The sequence below is a fragment of the Fundulus heteroclitus genome, chromosome 15, assembly GCF_011125445.2.
Source record: "Fundulus heteroclitus isolate FHET01 chromosome 15, MU-UCD_Fhet_4.1, whole genome shotgun sequence".
Taxonomy (NCBI): domain Eukaryota; kingdom Metazoa; phylum Chordata; class Actinopteri; order Cyprinodontiformes; family Fundulidae; genus Fundulus; species Fundulus heteroclitus.
In genome coordinates this window covers 541114-561897 of record NC_046375.1, presented here as the reverse complement: position 1 = coordinate 561897, position 20784 = coordinate 541114, and the positions used below count along the sequence as shown (strand labels likewise).

The following is a 20784-nucleotide window of genomic DNA, read 5'->3' as shown; positions in this document are numbered from 1 at the left end:
AATGCAGAAGGATAATGAACCAAAGCAAATCAAAGTTCACCCCTGAATGGGTCAAAAACTAGTAGAGGGGTATAAATAAAGTCAAACTCTGAATCGAGCCGATATGCTGTGATTTGGTCTTAAATGGTTTGTTCAGGCTTCAAAACTCTTCAGAGTGGCAGATTTAATACTTCAAAAGAAGAGTGGGCTAGAATCCCTAAACAGAGACATAAAAGAGTTGGTACCAGTTGTCGTAGACACATGGTGGCTATTAGATTTAAGCTTAATAAATGCAATTATTTGAAAACATCTTTTGTTATTTACTCATGTTATCATTGTCAGATACATTTTTGATATGAAACATTTAAATGTGACAAAAGAGGAAGAAATCAAGGTGGAGAAAAGTGCCTGTAAATAAAGAGTTTAACGGTTTGATTTTTCTTTAGGAAACTAATCTTGTTTATCTGCACAGAAAAAAACAAAAAACTTTGACACGTGAGGTTGCTGTTAAATGTTTACACACCCTAAACGGTGGCATTGATGTCTGGTTTGTGAGTTTTTAAGAAATTATTCAAACGGTTGTTTTGTTTCCAGGGTTGAAAGCTCAACCCTTACACAATATTTAAAAACAGTAATTTAGTGCAAAAAATTTGGGGTTTCACAACATAAATAGTCAATTATCGAATATTTGCACACTGTCCTTAACAGAAACAGTGGAGTTCAGTTTTCCTGGCAGATTATGTTTTTTTAGTTTATGAAGGGAAGTTTTTCTTTTCGTAAATGTCAGATTAACCTGAAGTAAGGCGTTGTTTGCACGTCCGAACCATCTAGGTGTTGGCTTGAACCCAGAGTTTAGAGCTGCTTTCAGCCATAATAACAGGAACACTGACCAACATATTGATGAGTATTGATGTTTTCACCTGATGCAATGTAATGTTTGTTACTGGTCTCACAACAGGTTTTGATGTGTTTATGATGGCTTGTGATTACTGAGCCGAAGTGACATGTGAATTTCTCCAATGTGAGATCAATAAAGCTTATCTTATCTTTTTATGTTGTCATGATGTAAAGCACCTTTGAACCGCCTTGCTGGACTGGACTTAGTAGAGCGTGATTAAAAGTCGCCTTTACACCAGGATATAGTCAGCTCTCTAATTACCAGAAGCCAGTAGTAAGACGGAAGCTAAATCTTTGTAGCGGGGACGGCGCTTGCTAAGCAACACGCAGCTAAATATTAGTGGAGGCATCCGGACAGATTTTAGCCTACATGTAGAATCTGGACCACGTGTGGATCAGAGAAAATCCACACTAAATTCACACTTGTGGACCGAATTATTATTATTTTTAAATATTGAAGGCTGTTTTCTATGTTCATACAAAAAGCACGGCTGCATAAAAACTGGTCAGAGCCCAACAGTGATGTGACCTTCAGCCATGATCAGGGGATGGAAGCTTGTCACCAGAACAAAACAAGATAATAGAGCAACAAAAAGGATCAGACAGACCTGTTAGATTCTTCTAAAGCTGGTGTTAAACTACACAGATGATTAAAAACAGATATTAAACTCATTCCCGCATTCAGCATTAAATGCACACTCTCCAGAAATGCTCCTTACTTGCGGTTGGTGTAGCCATGATGGGTAGACTTTTAATCATGTAGAAAACATATGTGCATTCTCGCTCCTGAGGGTCATTAAAACGGCGGCAAAACAAACCAGAACAAAGTCAAAGTACAAAAGTGAGTCAGGTGGAGAGGAGTCCAGTAAAGCAACCATGCAAATGAGAAATACATTAACAGCGACGCGCGTTGAGTCAATGAGGAGAACATTCCCTCCATCAACCAGCAGGTGTTAATGTACGTGTGGCTCCTCTGCAGCTCCGCAGCCAAATCCCATTTCCATAAATAACAAACTTTCACAGACGTTGCTGCAAAAATGCAAGTTTGACTTTCAAGTGCGAAATTTGTCACTCAGAGAAGACGAGCAATCCTCCCCGACCTTTTGCATGTGATTCAGTCACAGTTTTACACTTTGGAAATATCAGAAGACTAAAGTTAAGTTGGGCTCGTTTCTCACAAACACTCGCGGTCTGCAGTACAAATGAGTGTAAAATCACCACCATCGTCAACAACAATGACAAGACACGCTGCACTTGTGAGGTTTCTTCACATCTTGTTGGCCTTCCAGGTCAGGTAGGAGTTCCAGGCGACGGCGACGATCTGGACGACGGCCAGCCTGCAGGGAGGAGGAGGAGGAAAGAGATGACAGCAGCCCTAACCCCAACAACTCCACACTATATAAGATCCTTCACACGGTGGGAATGCACTTAAACTGGGCTTGGCAGATTTAATACTCGCAAACAGAAATGCAAATTTAACCCTTTAGACAAATCTCCCATTTTCTAATCTGACTGGAAGAGAACCGAAAGGTAGAAACCTCACCTGTGGTGAAGGGGAACGAAGTAGAAATTTGCGATCTGGACTGGAGGCCACAGCTAAATCATAAAAAAAAACAACAGAAACACCAACATTAAATTTATGAGCTTATTCTTCACTCACATTAAAGCAGAATTCATGATTTTAGGAGTTATTCAGCAACATCTGATGTTTCCTAATGACCCAAATGGTGACATCATGGCATCAAGAATAAGAAATTCTGGATGTAGGGAAAATAGTTCTTTAGCTTTTTTGTGTGTTTCTTTGACATATTTTAGATCTTTTTATTTCTAGCGCTGGTTCTAGTGGAACCTGTGGCTCTTTGGATCTTCCACAGTGGCTCTTAATAACTTTGGCTACAAATTATATTTTTATTATGGTATTTAAATGTAATGATAATAAATGCAGTTTTTTCTTGGAATAATTGCTTTTAATTTTTATAACAGAATGACGCTAAAAGTGCCAGTAATATTTCATTTTAAATCAATGTTTTTTTCATTATGTTGGAAACTATGATTTATTTTTACATCATTATCCACAAATAACATCCCATCCATTCTCTTTTTTTAAACCTCAAAATAGACATAAAAGGGCGTTTCTTTAACGATGACAACATATTTCCTACAGTAGATCTTTATCAAAAATTATAACTTGTCTTTTTTTCAAAAGGCCAGGCAACATTTGAGGGTCTGAATGAGTTTAATTCAAGTGGACTGTAGGAAAAATGGCTCCTTAGACTGTAAAGGTTGCAGGCCCCTGGTGTAGGAGGATGGGATGGGTGAATGTAAAATGTTTTTTAATGTATGCTTATATTGTTTTTAACTGCTGCTAATCGAGCTGGTATGTGGTGGACAGCTGGGCTATAATCCTGCATTCTTAGAACCTGTACAAATATGTACCTGTAATGTGTAAATGCATTGACCCATTTCACAGAAATAAATACAAATTATTGTTCTTTAAAACCTGCGACAGTCAGGACATCAAACTCTGGACTGAATCTTGACTGATGGGAGAATCTTACTGCTGCTTTCTGAGAACGGACCACAGAGCTTCTCACTGGTCCAAAATCTCAATGTTCTGATCTTTGGGTCACTTTATCTTTACTAAAAGGAAGGGAAAGTTTTCTTAAAATGAGTGTATTTGTCCTTGATTTGATCAGGTAAATCAGATTATCTGCCAATGGAATGAGATTTTTGCACCTAAAATAGAAACAACTCACCCCTGTCATCTTATTTCAACTATATGTCTCTGCATATATCTGATTGTTTTGTTTTTCGTGGGTGAAAATACTGATTCCATTGGCAGATCATCTTGCTTACCGGCTCAAATCAAGGACAAATACACTAATTTTAAGAAAACTTTTACTTTCTTTTAGTTCCTTTTTTTGCCCGTCCCTGTTTAATAGATTTTAGCCTGTTGATTAGATCCAGCAGTGGATGCTGAGTTCTGCTAATGACCCAATAGTTAAAGTTTAAAGAGTCCTGCCCAAAAGAAAGTCTGTAAAGTTAAATCAAACTAACTATTTTTAATGCATTTGACTTCCATCATTTCTTAGTTGCCCTGTAAACTTTTGCAAACAGTAATTTTATCACATTAATGACATGAAAGGCTGCGTCTGGTTCAGGCAGCGGTGATTTTTAAAGGGACAGGGAAGAAAACAGCAGCAGGAGCAACAAATCCAGTAACATTATTTATGATCGCATTAAAGAGACACTTACGTAGTAATTGGAGATCAGCGCATCTGTGTAGTCCTGTGAGAAAAATAACCAGAGATCTGTTATTCTACAAAGGTTAGTTACTTTTTGCACTTCAAAATAAAACAACAATCACTACATAGCTTAAAACGCCCTTTCAGTCAAAGTTCTTCACAAAAAAGAGAACACCAGAAAGAGTCCTCCTGTTTAAAATCAAAGACACTCAAATTTAATACAGAATCAATAATAACAAAAACAAATATTTCAGCACTTTGACTTTAATCTCTCCTGAACTCTTATAAACGCCTTTCTAAAACCCAACAGTTTGTTTTTGTAGCAGCCGGTCCGAATGATCAACGCTCAGGTAGAAGATGTTGGCATGTCTGCGTCTCCCGTTATTTAAACTTTGGTTTCCGGATGAATATTTAATTTCCCCTTCAATCAATGGCGACGGTGATTAAGTTCATCCATGAAACGTGAGCCAGGTTCTCTCGGCTTCCGAGGAACAAGTCGCTGGAACGTCCTCTTCATGGAAGAACCAAGAAGAAAAAAATGTTCGGTTGCTTTGGGAAAGACTCAATAAAACCCAGAAAGAACCAGAAAAACTGGTGCAATAAATCTCCAGTCGTGATTCAAACGGGCTAAATATGCTGAAAATATGGGTTTATTTCTTCCCAATTTCATTTCTATTCCTTTCTAAAAATTAGCATTCTCTTCATAGAAGAAGAGGGTGGTGCTGAAGATGTTTAAATATCTGGGGTGAAACATCCACAGCAGCAGAAGACACAGACACAGAAGGTTTTATCTCATAGTTCTACTATTTTAACCAGAAATACAGGATAAAGTCACCATTTATGGCAGATATTTCTACAAAGAATGGAACCAATAAAACCAGAAGATGCAAAAATGAGGGAAGGACAGAGAAATACTGCAAAATTGGGTCAATAGAAAGATGGACGAATGGAAGGATGGATGGACGCATGGATGGACAAACGGATCCCTTTCTTTTCATAATCAGGAAATAATACACATAAATCAACTTCCAGACAATTCATTTTAAGCCATAAAGAATCTCAATAGATTAAACCGTGGAGCTAATTTCTCACAGAGGAGGAATAGCTGGACGGATCGAAGTGAAGGTTGAGAAGACGTTCCCGAGGTCTGGTGCTGTTCAGGAGGCCAGATTAACAAAAGTACAGGAAGTAGAAACTTAGCGACCGCTTTTAGTTTTTACAGGACGAGGTTGAGCTCATCTGGAGCCGTGCAGTGAAGGGACAGCAGCTCTACCGGAAATAAGACGTTAAAAACAGCGCCGCCGGGGTGAGGAAACGGAGAAAGGGTCGGCGTGACAGAGCAGGATGCAGATTACTTTATATCTAATCCTGCTGATATTATTTAGAAGATGAAATCCTTCTGTGATGCAACATGACATAAACGTGGCCTTTTTTCTTCCTTTACAAGAATAAAAGCGTAGATCTAACACACTATTTGACTTCCTGATTCAGAGCGTTTCTGCGTCGGGGCTGAACTCCACTCCCGGAGAGGCAGCTGAAACGTGGACGTACCACCCCGAATAGGATCAAAGCAACAAAATCTGTGTAAAAGTGGGTTTTTCACTGCTTTATGTTGACAGTAAGAACAGAAGATGGAGGACGGCGGCGTTTTGACCCCGCAGTAAATACTAAAGGAGAGCGTTTGTTAACAATTCCAGAGCGTTTCGGCGGTAAAGTTTGGCGCCGTCCCCCTAAAAGGTCACGCCAGCACGTCTCGACGCGTAAAAAAAAAAAAAAAAACGACAAGCCAATATTCCTGCTCTGCTTTCCGGCTCAAACACTTTTCTAATTACGGACAAACAAGCCAATTCGCCACCTGAGGTTGCAACGTGACATAATCCAAAAAGGAGACATTTCCCCCGCCGACGTTAACGAAGCTTGTCGCGCTCCGACCCGTCTGCTTTTTGCGCCCCCAGCTCCGCTACGAACACAAAGCCAATTTACGTCCTGACTGGGTTTTTTAATAGAAAGCAGCGCTGCGCCGCCCCGTTCCTGATCTTTAATCTTTATCTCGCGTCCTTATGGCTCTTTGCTTCGTCTGTCTTCCTTATTGTAGAGCGCCTGGCTTGTCTTTAGCAGCCGTGTGAATAAACAACCGACTGACTGCTGCAGGTTTGCTGCTGGGCTTCAGATCCTTCACACAGACGGCCTTACATCTGAGACCAGAATACATGGTTTTGTTTTTTTTTTTTTTTACTACAGAGGAGATAGAGTGGAGTTCACGGTGGATTCAATGACCTCAGAGTACCCCGGTCCACACTCCTGCACCACCGTGCCCGACAGTCAGAAGTGTTGATTTTATTTCAAAGAGGAGAGAAATACGTCAGCTTTGGTTTCATCAGACATCGTTTGGCCCATTTGGATGCAGCTCTTGTACTTATCAGTATTTTTCTAACCACCCTCTCATGACCTCGGGCCGTTTAACGCTGCGACTTGGGCCGGCTGAGTCTGAGATGGCACTTTTCGTGCGTTCTCTCTCTCGCTGAGCACTGCAGGGCGGGACGTTGGGAGAATCTGCAGGAGCGTCCGCTGCCGGGGAGACTGGCAGCTGTCTCCGGTGTCTCCCACTCGTGAGTGATCCGTCCCTCCGCTGAACGATGGACTTCAGATTGTTTGGAGACGATAGTGATTGACGGACAGAGAGAGCTGCTTGTCTGAGGTCATTGCTGATGTTCCAGCTGCAGCAAACCGCAGCATAACTCCATAACTCACTGAAGCTCAGTCAATAATAATAATAATAATAATAATAATAATAATAATAATACATTTTATTTTAAGCGCCTTCTCAAGGCCACTGTACATGTAAAATCAATAAATGGTAAAAGCAATGTCGTCATAATTAAAAGAAACAACACAAACTACACACAGGAAAGTAATATAAAGTCATGATGAAAAGGCAATCTTGAACATGTGGGTTTTGAGTTTTGATTTGAACAAGAGTAAAGACTCGCACTGCAAAAACGGATCTAAAACAAGTGAAATTTTCTTAAAGTTAGTCTATTCGTCCTTGATTTGAGCAGGTAAATAAGATTATTTGCCAATGGAATGAGTATCTTTGCCCCTAAAATAAGATTATTAGACACCCTGCACTTGAAATAAGATCATGGAGATGAATTGTTCCTATTTTAAGTGGAAAAATCTTATTCCATTGGCAAATCATCTTATTTACCTGCTCAAATCAAGGACAAATACACTCATTTAAAGAAAATTTTACTTATTTTTATTTCTGTTTTTGCAGTGCGGTATTGTAGATGTCAGGAGGGAGAGAATTCCAGAAAAAGCTCTGCTCCCCATGGTTTTAAGACGGGCTGAAGGAACAACTAAGTGAGTGGTAGAAGAAGATCTAAGTATGCGGGAGGGAGTAGAAATTTGAAGTAAATCAAAAAGGTATGGAGGGGAGAGATTGTGAATAACTTTAAAAGTAAGTAAGAGGATTTTGAACTGAATTCTGAACGTCACAGGTAGCCAGTGGAGCTGCTGCAGGACTGGGGTGATGTGATGGAAAGAGGGGGTTCTAGAAATGATGCGAGCTGCCGAGTTTTGTACTGACTGAAGCTTGTGAATGGATTTTTGAGGAAGACCGAAAAGAAGAGAATTACAGTAATTGTTGCGGGAAGTGACCAGACTATGAACAAGAGTGCAGGTGGAGCTAGGGGAGAGAGAGGGGCGAAGGCGATTGATATTGCGTAAGTGAAAGTAAGCGGAGCGGGTAAGGTTATTAATGTGAGAGGAGAAGGACAAGGTGCTATCAAGGATGACACCCAGACTCTTGACTCAATGACGTGCGTTTGCCCAGCAGGGCCTGCTCAATCGGCCACGGCGGACTCGTGGCCTACTTTTATGTCGGCAGTCGAGGAATCTATCGCATGTTTTGGTAACTTCAGGCTAGATTTAAGTAACCCGGGCAGACAAAATGATTTTTATTATGACCACATTCACCCATTCATGCTCACATTTATGGACACATTCACAGAAGACAGAGAAGATAACAAGTTAAATGAAATCCAGAGGTCTGAGTCATGAGAGGAAAACTATTACTGGTGGTAATCTGGGCCATAAACAGCTGATCTATGCCCTGTAAAATAAAAAAATGTGAAGTTTGACTAACGAGCCCGTGCAGATTCTCAGTCACCGGGTCATGGGAACTGCGCCAGGGTTAAATCGAAGGCAAACCGGACCTTCAATCCGGTTCTGTGAAGATGATTCCACGCCGATCTGGGAGTCTCTGTCGATTCTGTGGAGCAACCAGGAGTTTCTGCACATGGAGGACCGTCAAGTCTCTGACTTGAACGCCTGAATCCAGAGGAGACCGCTGGTGTGATTTCTTTGGAGCGAGTTTCCATGTGGATGTAGATGCTGGGAAGCTGAAACCTCAGCACCCCTCGGTTCAGGTGTTTGACAAAGACGGCCTCCTTCACGCCTCTCTCAAACCGTCTAAAATCTGAACATCACCGTCATCAAAATTTGTGTCTTTTGCTCCAGAGGTGCAAGTGGACCGCTGATCCCCGCCGCTTAAACTTATCCTTAAACGTCTGACACGCGCACATTTACACTTAATGCTCGACAGTCGGATCAAAACGCACAAAAAGCATCCGAGAAGCTTGAAGTTTCTGTGAATGGCTGTTTAGGCGCCCGCTCTATTAATTTTCCGCTCACATTCCCTGATTGCCGGGCCCGGTTGTAATGAGCTCATTTGTCATTTATTTTGTGTCCTTTCTGACATTTACCGGGCTGGCCTTTCGGGTGCATGCCTCTCCTTTGGTAAATAATTGATGGTGATCAGCGGCACGTTGGGTAAGCAGAGCGGTGATGGACGTTTGAGCAGCTGGCACAACACGACAGTTTGCTCTGACCTGGCATACAAACACGCGGCGTATATCTGGAGGCATGAGTCACCCCGGCTCACTCCACAATCCCTCTTCCTCCTTCACAGGAAATAGTTTCCAACTATAACCAGGGGTGAGTGTTACAGGTCGGATACTGGATCCAAGACAATCTTCCTCCTCGTGTAGCATTAGTTAAATTAATTCAAACTGTTTTTTTGTTTTTTTATTGCTCAGTTTGTGTCGACCTTCAGGGGCCATTTTAGTGCTTGAAGATCACCTTTTTAAATAGTACATCACAGAGATGATAAAAAAAAGCTCTAAAAGTTTTACAAAATTGAAAGGTGTCTTTCTTATTATGAAAACAGAACAAAAGATTTTAGTGTTTCATAGATTTGGCCTTTGTGGAAAATAATGGAAGCAGAAAAATGAAATCCTACTGCTGTAAAAAACAAAAAAAATGGTTTGACCCTCAACACTAGATGGCCGTTATTAAGCACCTACTGACACTTTAGCCTTTTTAATGTTATTTATCAATCTTTATCAGGTGTTGCAAAGCGCACATGGTAAAAATGAGGCCTGATCGCAAATATATGAAAAAAAATACACACAGGCTTGCCATATTTCCGTGCTCCAGCTTCAACAGTATCATTGGAAACTAGGGCATAAAAATCGATACAAAGATAAATATTGATGGTTTTTAAAAACAATTTAATATCGATATTCTGGCTTTCAATTCCGATATACCTCCCAACCTCTAGGGGGCGTTATTACAGCGCACCGTTACTATTCACAGCGAGGAAGAGCAAGTTAGACGAATTTGCGGAAGACAGGATTTTAGAAGCGCCTTCAACCTTAAAATCAGACGTTTGGGCACATTCTTGGTTTCTATGATACGTTAAATGCATTGAACCAAATGCTTTATGTTCCTGTAAATATATCAGTGTACAATAAACTGAACAGAAATATAATATTTGACTGGTTTTGATGACTGAATGACTTTGAGCATTAATTTGAAAGTAATAAATATCGATATCGGAGTCAAATCAAATCAAGCTGAGCTATGTATCGAGAATCGTATCGAATCGGCTCATCCTAGACCCAGTCCAGGTAGATCTGTCCCAAAACTCCTGCTTGCATTGGCTTGGCGTGGAGTGCTTTAGAAAGCAGCTTGATCTACTTGCTTTCTGCTGTGGCGCTTAATTAAAACCACTAAAAACACACGTGTGCACCCTCTTCTGAATGACATGGGTGACCAAGGTTTTCCTTCTTTTCAAATTTAAAAAATGGGCGGGGATAAGCAGGAAAGGGGCTGTGTTCAGGATGGGGGGAAGTGGAGAGTGTATTTTCCATTCATGTCTCATTTGCTATCATAGATATCTATAACTTAGTTTTGACTGGTCAGAATAACATCAGCTATATCAGAAATCAAAATTCATGCTAGTCACAGTGACATTACAACTAGTCATAATTAAGTTACAGATATATAATTGTAGTTTCAGGAAAGTTAAACTTACGGATTAAATGACAAAAGAGCTTGCCTTATACCCACAGCAGCACAGCTACCTACCTCAGTTTCTCCAAAACTTTGGAACCAGTAGCAATGCAGATTTGAAATTCAATGCAAACGCACCGTTTAACCCGCCACACTGACAATTTTTGACAGAAAGGCAGGATTTCAACAAATATTAACTGATTTGTCAAAAATAATGACCAGAATATGTAGACAGCACTATGAGAAAACCATGTTAGGAGTTTATAAGGAAGAAATACTCGATTTGGGAGAGAGTTATCCTCCAATGTGCTTAATCTTGTGCAAACCCTTCACTAAATCCGGCTCCCAGGGTTAAATTAATGCTCATAACAATAAAATTGTTTTAAAGCTACACATCAGAACCGTTCAGAACCGTTCTGCCTCACCCTCTTAAGTTTGGCGATGTTCTCCTCCACCGTTAGTCCGTTCAGGGCTCCAGAAATGGAGAGGAAAGCTCCCAGGAAGCACGGCGCAAAACACAGCTGCGAGAAACCCAAACAGATAAGAAACAGAAGAATGGGACTTTTAAGAGGCGAAGCGATCTGACTGTGATAAAAAAAACTGGGATTACAGACACAACAAAACTCATAAACTGTGAATAAGTTACAGGAAATGCCAAGCAGAGTCTTCTCTCACCTGGTCAACAAGCATTTTCTTCATGGCAGCAGATTTAGATCCTCCAACCACCAGCCTGTCCAACACTCTGTACCAGCTGCCGATTACCGGACCCTTTTTCATAGAAAACGGAAATAAATCGGTTTAGTCTCCTTAAACATAAGCACAGCGGCCTCCATGGTTATTGGCAGCCCTGGTATAGATGTGTAGATCTTGTGTGAATCGTTTACTGTAGTAGAATAATCTCAAAGTATTTCCCCCCAATCTTTAACCAAGAGTAATTCATTCAGTGGGGAGAAAAAAGACTAATAAATATAACAAATGATTGGTGCCACAGTTTCAGTATAAATTCCTGTAAAACACACTTGTGCTGTGAGAAAAAAAAAAGGTCCCCTCTCACAGATTTCTTCTGCTTTTGTCACATCTAAATATTTATGGATCATCCAAATAGTTTTAAAAACAGACAAAGACGGTCAGACATGTAAAAATTCAGTTTTAATTTAAAAATGTAATTTTTTAAAGCAAAGAAAAACATTCTTAGACGAACCTGGTTTGAAAAATTATTAAAATCAACCAACTGACAGCTACAATTCCTGAAAGATCGATTTGTTTTCACCAGGCCTGATTACTGCCGGACCTTTGGGATCAAGTGATCGCTTAAGCAGAACCTCTCTGACAACATGAAGTAGGCTAGAAGCAACATAAATAGCATAAATAGCAACATATACTGGGCTGATGTGGAAAGGCAGCAAAGCCATTTAGCGCCAATATAATATATAAGCCGATATCCACAAAACATGGAACCGAGTCAAGAATAAAGAATCTTGATCGTCACTTTGTGTTACCATTATGACATTTTTGACGATGAACCGGGTCACAGATTACACGTAAGAGGCCCATACTGGTCACAAATGAACATTTAAAGTACTGCAGACTTAAATCTCCTAAAGTTTTTTTTTTAATTTATTTGCTTAATATGGTACCGATTCACATTGGATGTTGTCCCAAAAACCATAAAAACCTCAAGATTTTTAGGAAAATGTAGGAAGCTGTTACATCTAATGCTTCTGGGGGGAGACAAATAAAGTCCAGCGCTAATTAGATTTTATTTGTTCTGAATAAATTTACCAAAATTCAAGGCTGGATTGTTCACGCACCTTAAAGCGAGTCTACTCTACAGCTGGAAAAGATGATTTTGGCCTATAATTGTTGATGTTGGTATAATTTTTGGGTTAATATCAGACATAAGGAGGAATACAAACACATTTAAATACAAAAGCCTGCAGACATTTTTTCTGATGTTGGAATTTCTCCTTAACCCTTCACATTTACATCTCAGCATTATCTGCTCATATTTTTAGATCAAGTCTTTGATAAATTCTGCATTTAAGACGATTACCGAAACATAAATAAATAAAATGCCGCTTTCATCACACTGAGTCAAGGATAAAATGTGCAGCTTTAAGATGCAGATTTTTTAGTTGTCACCAGGCTTTGATGGATAATTTTATTTCATTCACAAACCTCAATGAGCCAGAGGATAATTTGTCTCCTAAAAATGTGATAGTCTGACAGAAAATAAATTGCTCATTCTCACCTAAGGTATCTCTCATGGATAAATGAATAATATTAAACATATAAAGGGTCAAAAGAAAAGAGTGCTATGAAATGATCATAAATGACACAACAGAAAGAAAACCACTCTTACCACAAAGAAGAACCCTATACTCATCATCTTGGCGGTGCGTCTCACATTGTGATGAGCTAATCCTCTCCTCTCAATCAGCTGTTGGGAGATGACATCACCGACACCCACTAAAGACCCTAAAGGACAAAAACAAAAAAACTGTCAGCACACTCTGCACGGTGTTATACAAATGCCATCCCTGCAGATATGTTTGTAGCTGCAAAGACGATTCAGTCTGAAGCTGGCGTTAAATAAGACCCTGAAAAAGAAAAAGTTAAATGGACAGAGTGAAGGCGGTGCTGCTCAGTAGCTGGTGCAAATTAAGCGCTGCTTAAATATAAACTATCACAGCTAAAGGGATGAATGCATTCCTGATACCCCTCCCCCCACCGAGGGATCTTTTCAAGACCTGCAGAGGATGAGCAAGTCCTGTTAACCGTCATATTCTGCTGTGAAAAGGGCCCAAGGAACCAATGAGAGGTAAAGCGTGTTTAAATGCTAGTTGGGTTTCAGCTAGCTACTTTCTATGCTAGCTCCCTAGCATAGCATGCTCCCTAGCATGCTAGCTCCCTAGCATAGAAAGTATTCCTTGATCAGTGCTTCTGTGTTCTGTGTGTCTGCTTTGTCTTCTCAAACCCCCAGTCGGTGGTAAGATGACAGTTTACACTGAACATGGTTCTGCTGGAGGTTTCTTCGTGTTAAAGGGGAGTTTTCCTCTCCACCCTCGCCACATGCATGTTTGCGACCAGGGATTGCTGTCCTGCTACAAGTCACTAACTTGATGCAATCTGCTGAGATTCATTAGATAGAAAACTTTTAGCCAATCTGTCTGGATGACTTAATAGAACTGACTTTGTGAAGTGGCTTGTGTTATAAATCAATCAGCGCTATTTAAATGAAACTGAATTGAATTAAAAAGTGATAATTCTGTAGATTTATTAGTGTAAAATCGCAGCGTTTTAAGTTGCTGACGGAGGCCTCTTGTCCACATTCAGTGGCTGAATGAAGTACGGTCAGCTCTCTCGTATTAGCAGGAAGTGATCACGGTGTCAGTGGACCTGAGCTGCACAGAAAGCCCACTCTGTAACAGAAATTCACCCAAACGGGAAGGGGAAAACACAAGGTTTTGGGCTAAAAGGTGCCGGAAGAGAAACATTTTGTGTCCCACACTCAAAATGTGCACAAAATGTAACACTTTAATTAGATACTATATGAGACTACAGATTGCTGGAGCTACTGAGAAATAACAGATAACTTACTGACCATGAGGACGTAAACTCACATTATGATCGGATTAATTGATTGTTTGCCCATCTAAATAGGACAATCCGATTTTTTAATCTGAATACATTTTAATCTGATCGTGAAATTTTGTGCATGTAAACATAGTTAATGATGGGGCATACATGATCAAATGGACAGTTATATCAGGCAGCATGTAAATGTGGATAAAGCTGGGAGTCTATGCTACTTCACAGTCTGACAGTGTTGATGTGAGCTATGAGAAGCTGATGCAACCCTTATCCTGGGCTCTTCCCCATTTTTCCCTTTCTCCTGCATCGTGATCACTATAAGAGCCCAGTACTGAACTGTACCGTTTCTCTGGTTTTAGACTGCAGGACAATTACAAAAGAGAACCCCAACATCAGTCGGGAGGAGATGGAGAAAAGAAGCAGAATAGTTTCCCAATAGCAGCCGGTCACTTTCAGGCTTTACAGCCTTGCTGTGACTTTTCCCCGGGATGAGACGCGTAGACAGAACCCCGTACCAAGTAACAAAGATGCACAGATTAGCCATGCAAAAGGGAAAATCTAACCTGATGGTGTTCCCTCCTTCACAGCACGGCTGAAACTGACGGTGGAGGCGAATAAACCTCACATGCATGGAGATAAACTACTGTGCCAAGCTCTAAGAGCACAGTAAGGTAATGTTTGCCTTTACACTAGAATAGATGTTCTAAATCAGCAGCATTCTTTAAGACTGTAGGGCAGTGTTAATTCTGTGTGAAGATTGAATTTTTGAGCCAATCAGCCTTTTATTTGCCAAACACACTGAAGAACATATCAGGGTTTAATATAGGGCAAAACCTTTGAGACCCACAAAGAACCAACAAACCTTCCTGTTACCACATGACTGCTCTACATCCTGAAGCACGTCTGCTGTGAACATATCTAATCCAGCTGTGTGCTCAGTTTTCCACCGTGCTGCTGAGCTGGAGCTGCAGAGAGGAAACCCTGCTGTAGGAATCCCAGACCTCACACAGGAAGCTTGCAAATTAAATATGTACATTTATCAGAACAAACTGCTTTTTGATTAAATGTTACAATGACTTGCAAAGTATTCCACCCCACCCACCCTTTAGCTTTCTATCCAATTCTGTTACATTCCAGCGTGTAATCCTAAATATTTTTGAATCCTATTTTTTTGTGATGGATCTGCAGAAAATAGTCTAAGCTGGTGAAGTGAAATGAGCAAAAATAAAAAGGTGCTATGAAACAACTAAAACGTTCTGGTGCTACAAGTTACCTTCAATAGTCCCATAATTCACAAAATTTAAGTGTCACATAATCTGTCAGCAAAAAAAACCACCTTTTCTGAAAGGCGCTTTAAGCACCTCAGAGGTGCAACACCGCTAAGTAAGAGGCATTGTACCACACTGCAAAAACATAACTAAAAATAAGTGAAAATTTCTTGAAATTAGTGTATTTGCCTTTGATTTGAGCAGGTAAATAGGATAATCTGCCAATGGAATAAGATTTATACACTTAAAACACGAACAACTCATCTCCATCATCTTATTTCAAGTGCATTATATTTAACTATCTTAGTCTAGGGGTAAAATTACTCATTTCATTGGCCTTTACCTGCTCAAATCAAGGACAAATAGGCTAATTTCAAGAAAACTTCACTTATTTTTAGTTCCATTTTTGCAGTGCATGAAGACAAAGGAGCTCTCCTAACAAGTCAGGGACAAAGTTGTTGAGAAGTACAAGTCAGGATGGGTTTATAAAAATGTATCTAGATCTTTGATGTAGATACATGCAGAGGCCGGAGGACCACGGTCAACCGTACGCGCCATAGAGCTGGACTTCATGCAAGAGTGGCCAGAAAAAAAGCCATTAGCTAGTGTTAAAAATAGAAACCGTATTTATTGTCTGCTAAAAAGCACATGGGCAATTTCCCAGTTGTATGGAGGAAGGAGCGCTGGTCAGAGGAGACTAAAATGTAACCTGTCAGACACAAAGGAAAATGCTGTCGCCCCAGGTTAATGCTCTAGTTTTGACTCTACTGTGCAAGCCAATTCAAAACTTTAAAAACAATACAGACATCTAAAAACGTTTGATAGCTATCCACATCTAAAATATCCTTCTTACTAACGATATTACAATAATGAAAATGAAGAGATTTCCTGTCTAATATTTTCAATGTTTTCTTTAAGCGAGTCTTGATAGATTTTAAAGTGCCCTCTTTAGTATGGGAACAAGTTCTGTAACAATAGCTTATGTGAGTAAAAATCATTAAGTGTATATTGGTTTTTGCAGATTCAGACAGAGTCAGAAAAGGTCGCATATGAAAGAAATTTGACAAGTTAAATCTAATGATATTTTACATGTTGGGTGAATGTTAAGACCTCACCAAGACACTTAAACTGATCCACCACATCAAGACAATGACCATTAACTAAAACATGTTTTTTGGCCGTCAGTTGTCTGATGTGAGAAAAAAACAACAACATACAAACTGATCTTTTTTTATTTTAAGAGTTCTGAAGCCACCAGGAAATTGGTACCATGGTTCCAGAGAGTCTGGCAGCCGCTTCTTGTTTAGTTTTTGCATGAGAACACAATGTATCATCTGCCTATAACTGCATTTTTATATATTGGACACACATTTGGTAAAGAATCAAATTGGTCCCAGTATTGAGCCTTGTGGGATTCCAGCAGTGCATGTGAGATAGGTTGACTGTGCATTTTCTATCTGTACAGCCTGCTTTGTTTCTGTCAAATATGATTTCATGCAGGAGTGGGTACATTTAGAAAAATAAGTTGTTAATTTTGCCAACAGAAAGTCATGATTTATGGTATCAAAAGCACGTTTTAAATGAGAGATCTCCTCTCTTTCCAGTGTCCCGTTGGGAGGATTTGGACATTCCTGCAGGAGCTGATAGACAAAGGAATGGCATAACTCCACAATTAAGGTCTACTTACTCACTTAAGGTTTATCGGCATGCCATGTAGGCTTTGAGGGTAAAACAGGACAATGCATATTATTTAATTAGCCAACACACTTTGGTGGGCCGTTTTATGAAATGGCACCTCCATGGGACCTGGCAGTGGTATTGGAGGGCTTTGCCAGCTCCTCATTCAAACCTTTGGAGGGGGCTGACCTCAAGCATCTGTTCTTAAAGACAGTGCTATTGTTGGCATTGTCATCTACCAAACGGGAGTCTCCAAATCCCACAGTGAGACATCAAAACCAATGCTATGAATGAGAACTACAGGTTACGTGCGTAACCTCGGTTCTCAGAGTAGCATGAGTGAGATGTCTCACCAGACAAGCGGACAAGCGTTCTCGCTGCGAGAAGAGGCGCTTATTTCAAATGACGCTGCGTCGTGGTGCCGGCTATTTATAGGATTGGTGACGCAGGCGTCGCCATCACCAGCCAATCAGGACTGCCGTAATGAGATGAACGCTTCTCAGGAATACGGCAAGGGGCATAGTGAGATGTTACGCAAGTAACATATAGTTTTATATTTAGAAATATTTATATTTGGAAAATTACAGCCATCTTCTGTCATCCAGTTAGACACATATTTATGGCAGGCTTTGTGTTGTTAAAAAAAAAACTGAAGGAGAGTGAAGTGGTCAACGTCTGCTGCAGTCGCTGCTCTTCTTATAAATCTAACAGCAGAGGAACAACAGGAGGCAACCTTTGCTTTAGAGAGAGCCTTTCTTCATAGAGGGGCTAATAAAAGTGTTTACGGTGGTCAGATGGGCTCATCCAGACCCAGAGAAAATGTCAGCTGCAGACCTTTGGAGCAGAATTTCCTTTTATTCTTCACTCACTTTTAAAAAGATTTATTCTGTCCCTATAGAAAGTGATTTTATTTCAAACTGATGACTAATAGCAAGTTACAAAAAATGAAAAAAAAAAATGCCTCCCACTGGTTTTTTCAGCTGCACTTTTACAATTGCCTTGCAAAGATCGGGCCCCTTCAGGTGTTTCATAGTTTCTTACGGTCTTTTGAAGATTATTCTTCTTACACATAACATTTCCACATACATCTCAGCACACCACTGAGTTCACTTACTTTCACACTTCATATAGAAAACCTTTATTTTATTCTTAGTTTGAGTTTAATAAAGTCCCATTTCAGGTTTCCCATAGCTTCTGTGTCTCCCTTTTTGTTTTGACCTTTAAGCCAGAACATCATGTTTATTACACAAATTTTGGCTATTCTTTTAATAACCAGGCAAATTTTAATCTATGTAGGGGTACCCGAGTAAAAGGGAGTTAAATTAAAAAAAATTCGGTTTTCTTTTTACAAAGAATTAAAAAAAAACACAAATTATTATGCTTTCCTCTCCTGAATTATATGCTATTAAGTTATTTAATCTGATAAAATAACAATAAAATATATTAAAGTCTGATATTGATAGTTAGGAATAACATTGCAAAGCACTTTTATTTTTTAATCCTGTTTTTGGTTTTCTAAGAGAAAACTGCAAATGGGAGATTTGATATGTTTACAGCCAACGACAGAGGAGCAAAAAACTCACAATATTAAATATCACAGAAAAAAAAGAGGGATTTCATTATAAAATTATGCAAATCGAACCTCTAAGAAGAAAATTACACGACCGTAGAAGGATTATATGTTGGTTTAGTCTGTTGTTGCAGACGGTCAGTTTCAAGATGAGGGAACAAAATGCAACCAAAGCAAGTTTAATTATCACAAGAAACATAATTTAACACACAAATTAAATCTAGTTCAAAAATATTGTTTTACATATTATGAATGTTTCCTGATGAAATTCTAATGCAACACAGCAATGCAGCTTCTGAAACACATTAAGAGTTTTGCTCTACATCCCAATTCTCCTGACGGCTGTTTGCCGCCATCTGGTGGCCACAGAAGGGAACTGCACCACACTGGTTCAGCGCTGTCTGAATTATTTTTGTCATAATTTGATTTGAGATTAACGGAATTTCTTTGCACTAGATTTCAATTCGTCAAGTCGTTATAAAACGATGTATAACAACGACTATGAACATAAAATAGGAAAACAACACAATAAATAAACTAAAACAAGTGTTCATAGTAATTTAATGGTAAAATAATTATACAGTTTTTTGTTAAAAGCATTATTTTTTTATTATCTTTCTTCAAAATATAAAAGATCAAAGTCAGTGGGTTGGGTTGCAATGCAGGCTAATCAATCAGTAACATGTCATAAGGAGCCAGTTTTAACATTATTGCATAATGGATTGCGAAACAAGGAAATATGACATTGCTAAATACATACTGAAATAACACAATTTATAAAACACTGACTACATTTAATTTTTTTTTGCTTGATACAAATAATATTTATCTAACAAATTATTAGTATTAGGTCAAAATTGGCCCTCAATATTTTTTTGTGTGAATGATATTGATTTATTTCCGCTTGGTGAAGACTATTGGATGATGGTCTAAAGGTTTTCTTTCTTTCTCTGTTGAAAGAAAGCTGAGTTGCTCTGTAAACTGGAGCAAAACTGAGCTGCACTTCCCAATTTCAAGCAAAAAGTTAAGTTTAAACTTTATATGTACATAAATGAACATTTCTCATTTTATAAGGGTTTTTACTCTGGCACCAGTGCAACTTTAGAAACATTCACATCTCCTTGTGATAAAATATACAGATATAGAAGTAATACCTACCAGCTGTGATTATCTGGACTGACCAGGGGTATTTGGTCATCAAGACCTGATAGGATCTCCACAGACCAGCCATTCTGCTTAAAAACAAAACAAATTGTATTAAAGAAGGTAGATAATTGGATGTTTGTATGAAATAACCCAAACCAAAAGCAAGCAACGTGACCCAAATTAAGCAAACCTGCTAATGAGCCCTGTTATGTCCACTATTAGAGCCTGGTTACTAACTAAACTAGTCTAGTATATAATGTGACAGTAAAGTTTAAAATCAGCCTCTTTAACTACGAGAAGCAACATTGTTAACTAAATTACATCAATTAAAGACTAGTCTTTAATTATACATATCCACAATCCACATCAACATTGGGACACAAAATTAACAAATGATTGTTGATTTTTTTTGTACATTTAACAATGCCGAATTAAGCATTATACACACATTACTACAACACAAATAAGATTTGGTCTTTAACTAAAACGCAATGTCCCAAATTCCGGCTAAAGTTCAAAAGCGGAAACTTCTTGAACGGGGTTTGGCGTGACACACGCGTTGAAAGGTTCGGGGAAGTTTTTAGCTCTGCTCTTAGTGGTTTTCAACTCGCACATCCCCCCTTCAACACCGAGACATCTTTTCACGGTTAACTGTTCAGTTTAACCGCCAAACATGTCGGATTAAAGCCCGTTAATTTGCAGGAAAAACAAAGTACATAGAAAATGTGTTACATGCCTGTTTTAGTGAGCCCAGCTGATAAGAGTCAGTGATGCATTCACGTCCCTCTCCTCAGCTCGAAAGTTAGAGTGATTTATGAACAACGGCTGTAACTTAATAGATCTTATATTTACATGCGCATTTCAGTAAATTATAATATATTTGCAGATAAAATTACAAACAGTAACATAATTAAAGCATTTTTTTGTTCTTTTAATGAGAAACCCATAATTCAGTTTCTCATAAATCAGATTACAAAAGGCATCAAAAGCTGCAGTTATCCCTTTTCCTTGTGTACCCCTTTTAAAACACTTTTCCTTCCACTAAAACTTT

General features: G+C 39.2%; 1 protein-coding gene across 3 annotated transcripts; it reads right to left on the bottom strand.

The window, feature by feature from the left end:
* Positions 1–1599: 1599 nt before the first annotated feature.
* mpv17 (mitochondrial inner membrane protein MPV17) lies at positions 1600–20537 on the bottom strand. 3 transcript variants are annotated; one of them, XM_012882558.3, is made up of 8 exons: positions 20470–20537; positions 19746–19819; positions 12841–12956; positions 11154–11246; positions 10904–10999; positions 4132–4164; positions 2420–2472; positions 1600–2213 (listed from the first exon to the last, which is right to left on the bottom strand). In XM_012882558.3, exons 2-8 carry the CDS (start codon positions 19816–19818, stop codon positions 2144–2146), a joined length of 534 nt encoding a protein of 177 aa, XP_012738012.2. In that variant the 5' UTR covers position 19819; positions 20470–20537; the 3' UTR covers positions 1600–2143. The 3 variants fall into 3 exon arrangements, with proteins under 3 accessions (XP_012738012.2, XP_021164299.2, XP_021164302.2); XM_021308624.2 differs by lacking the exon at positions 20470–20537 and adding an exon at positions 20345–20433; XM_021308627.2 differs by lacking the exon at positions 20470–20537 and having other exon boundaries at positions 19746–19822.
* Between the last annotated feature and the right edge of the window lie 247 nt (positions 20538–20784).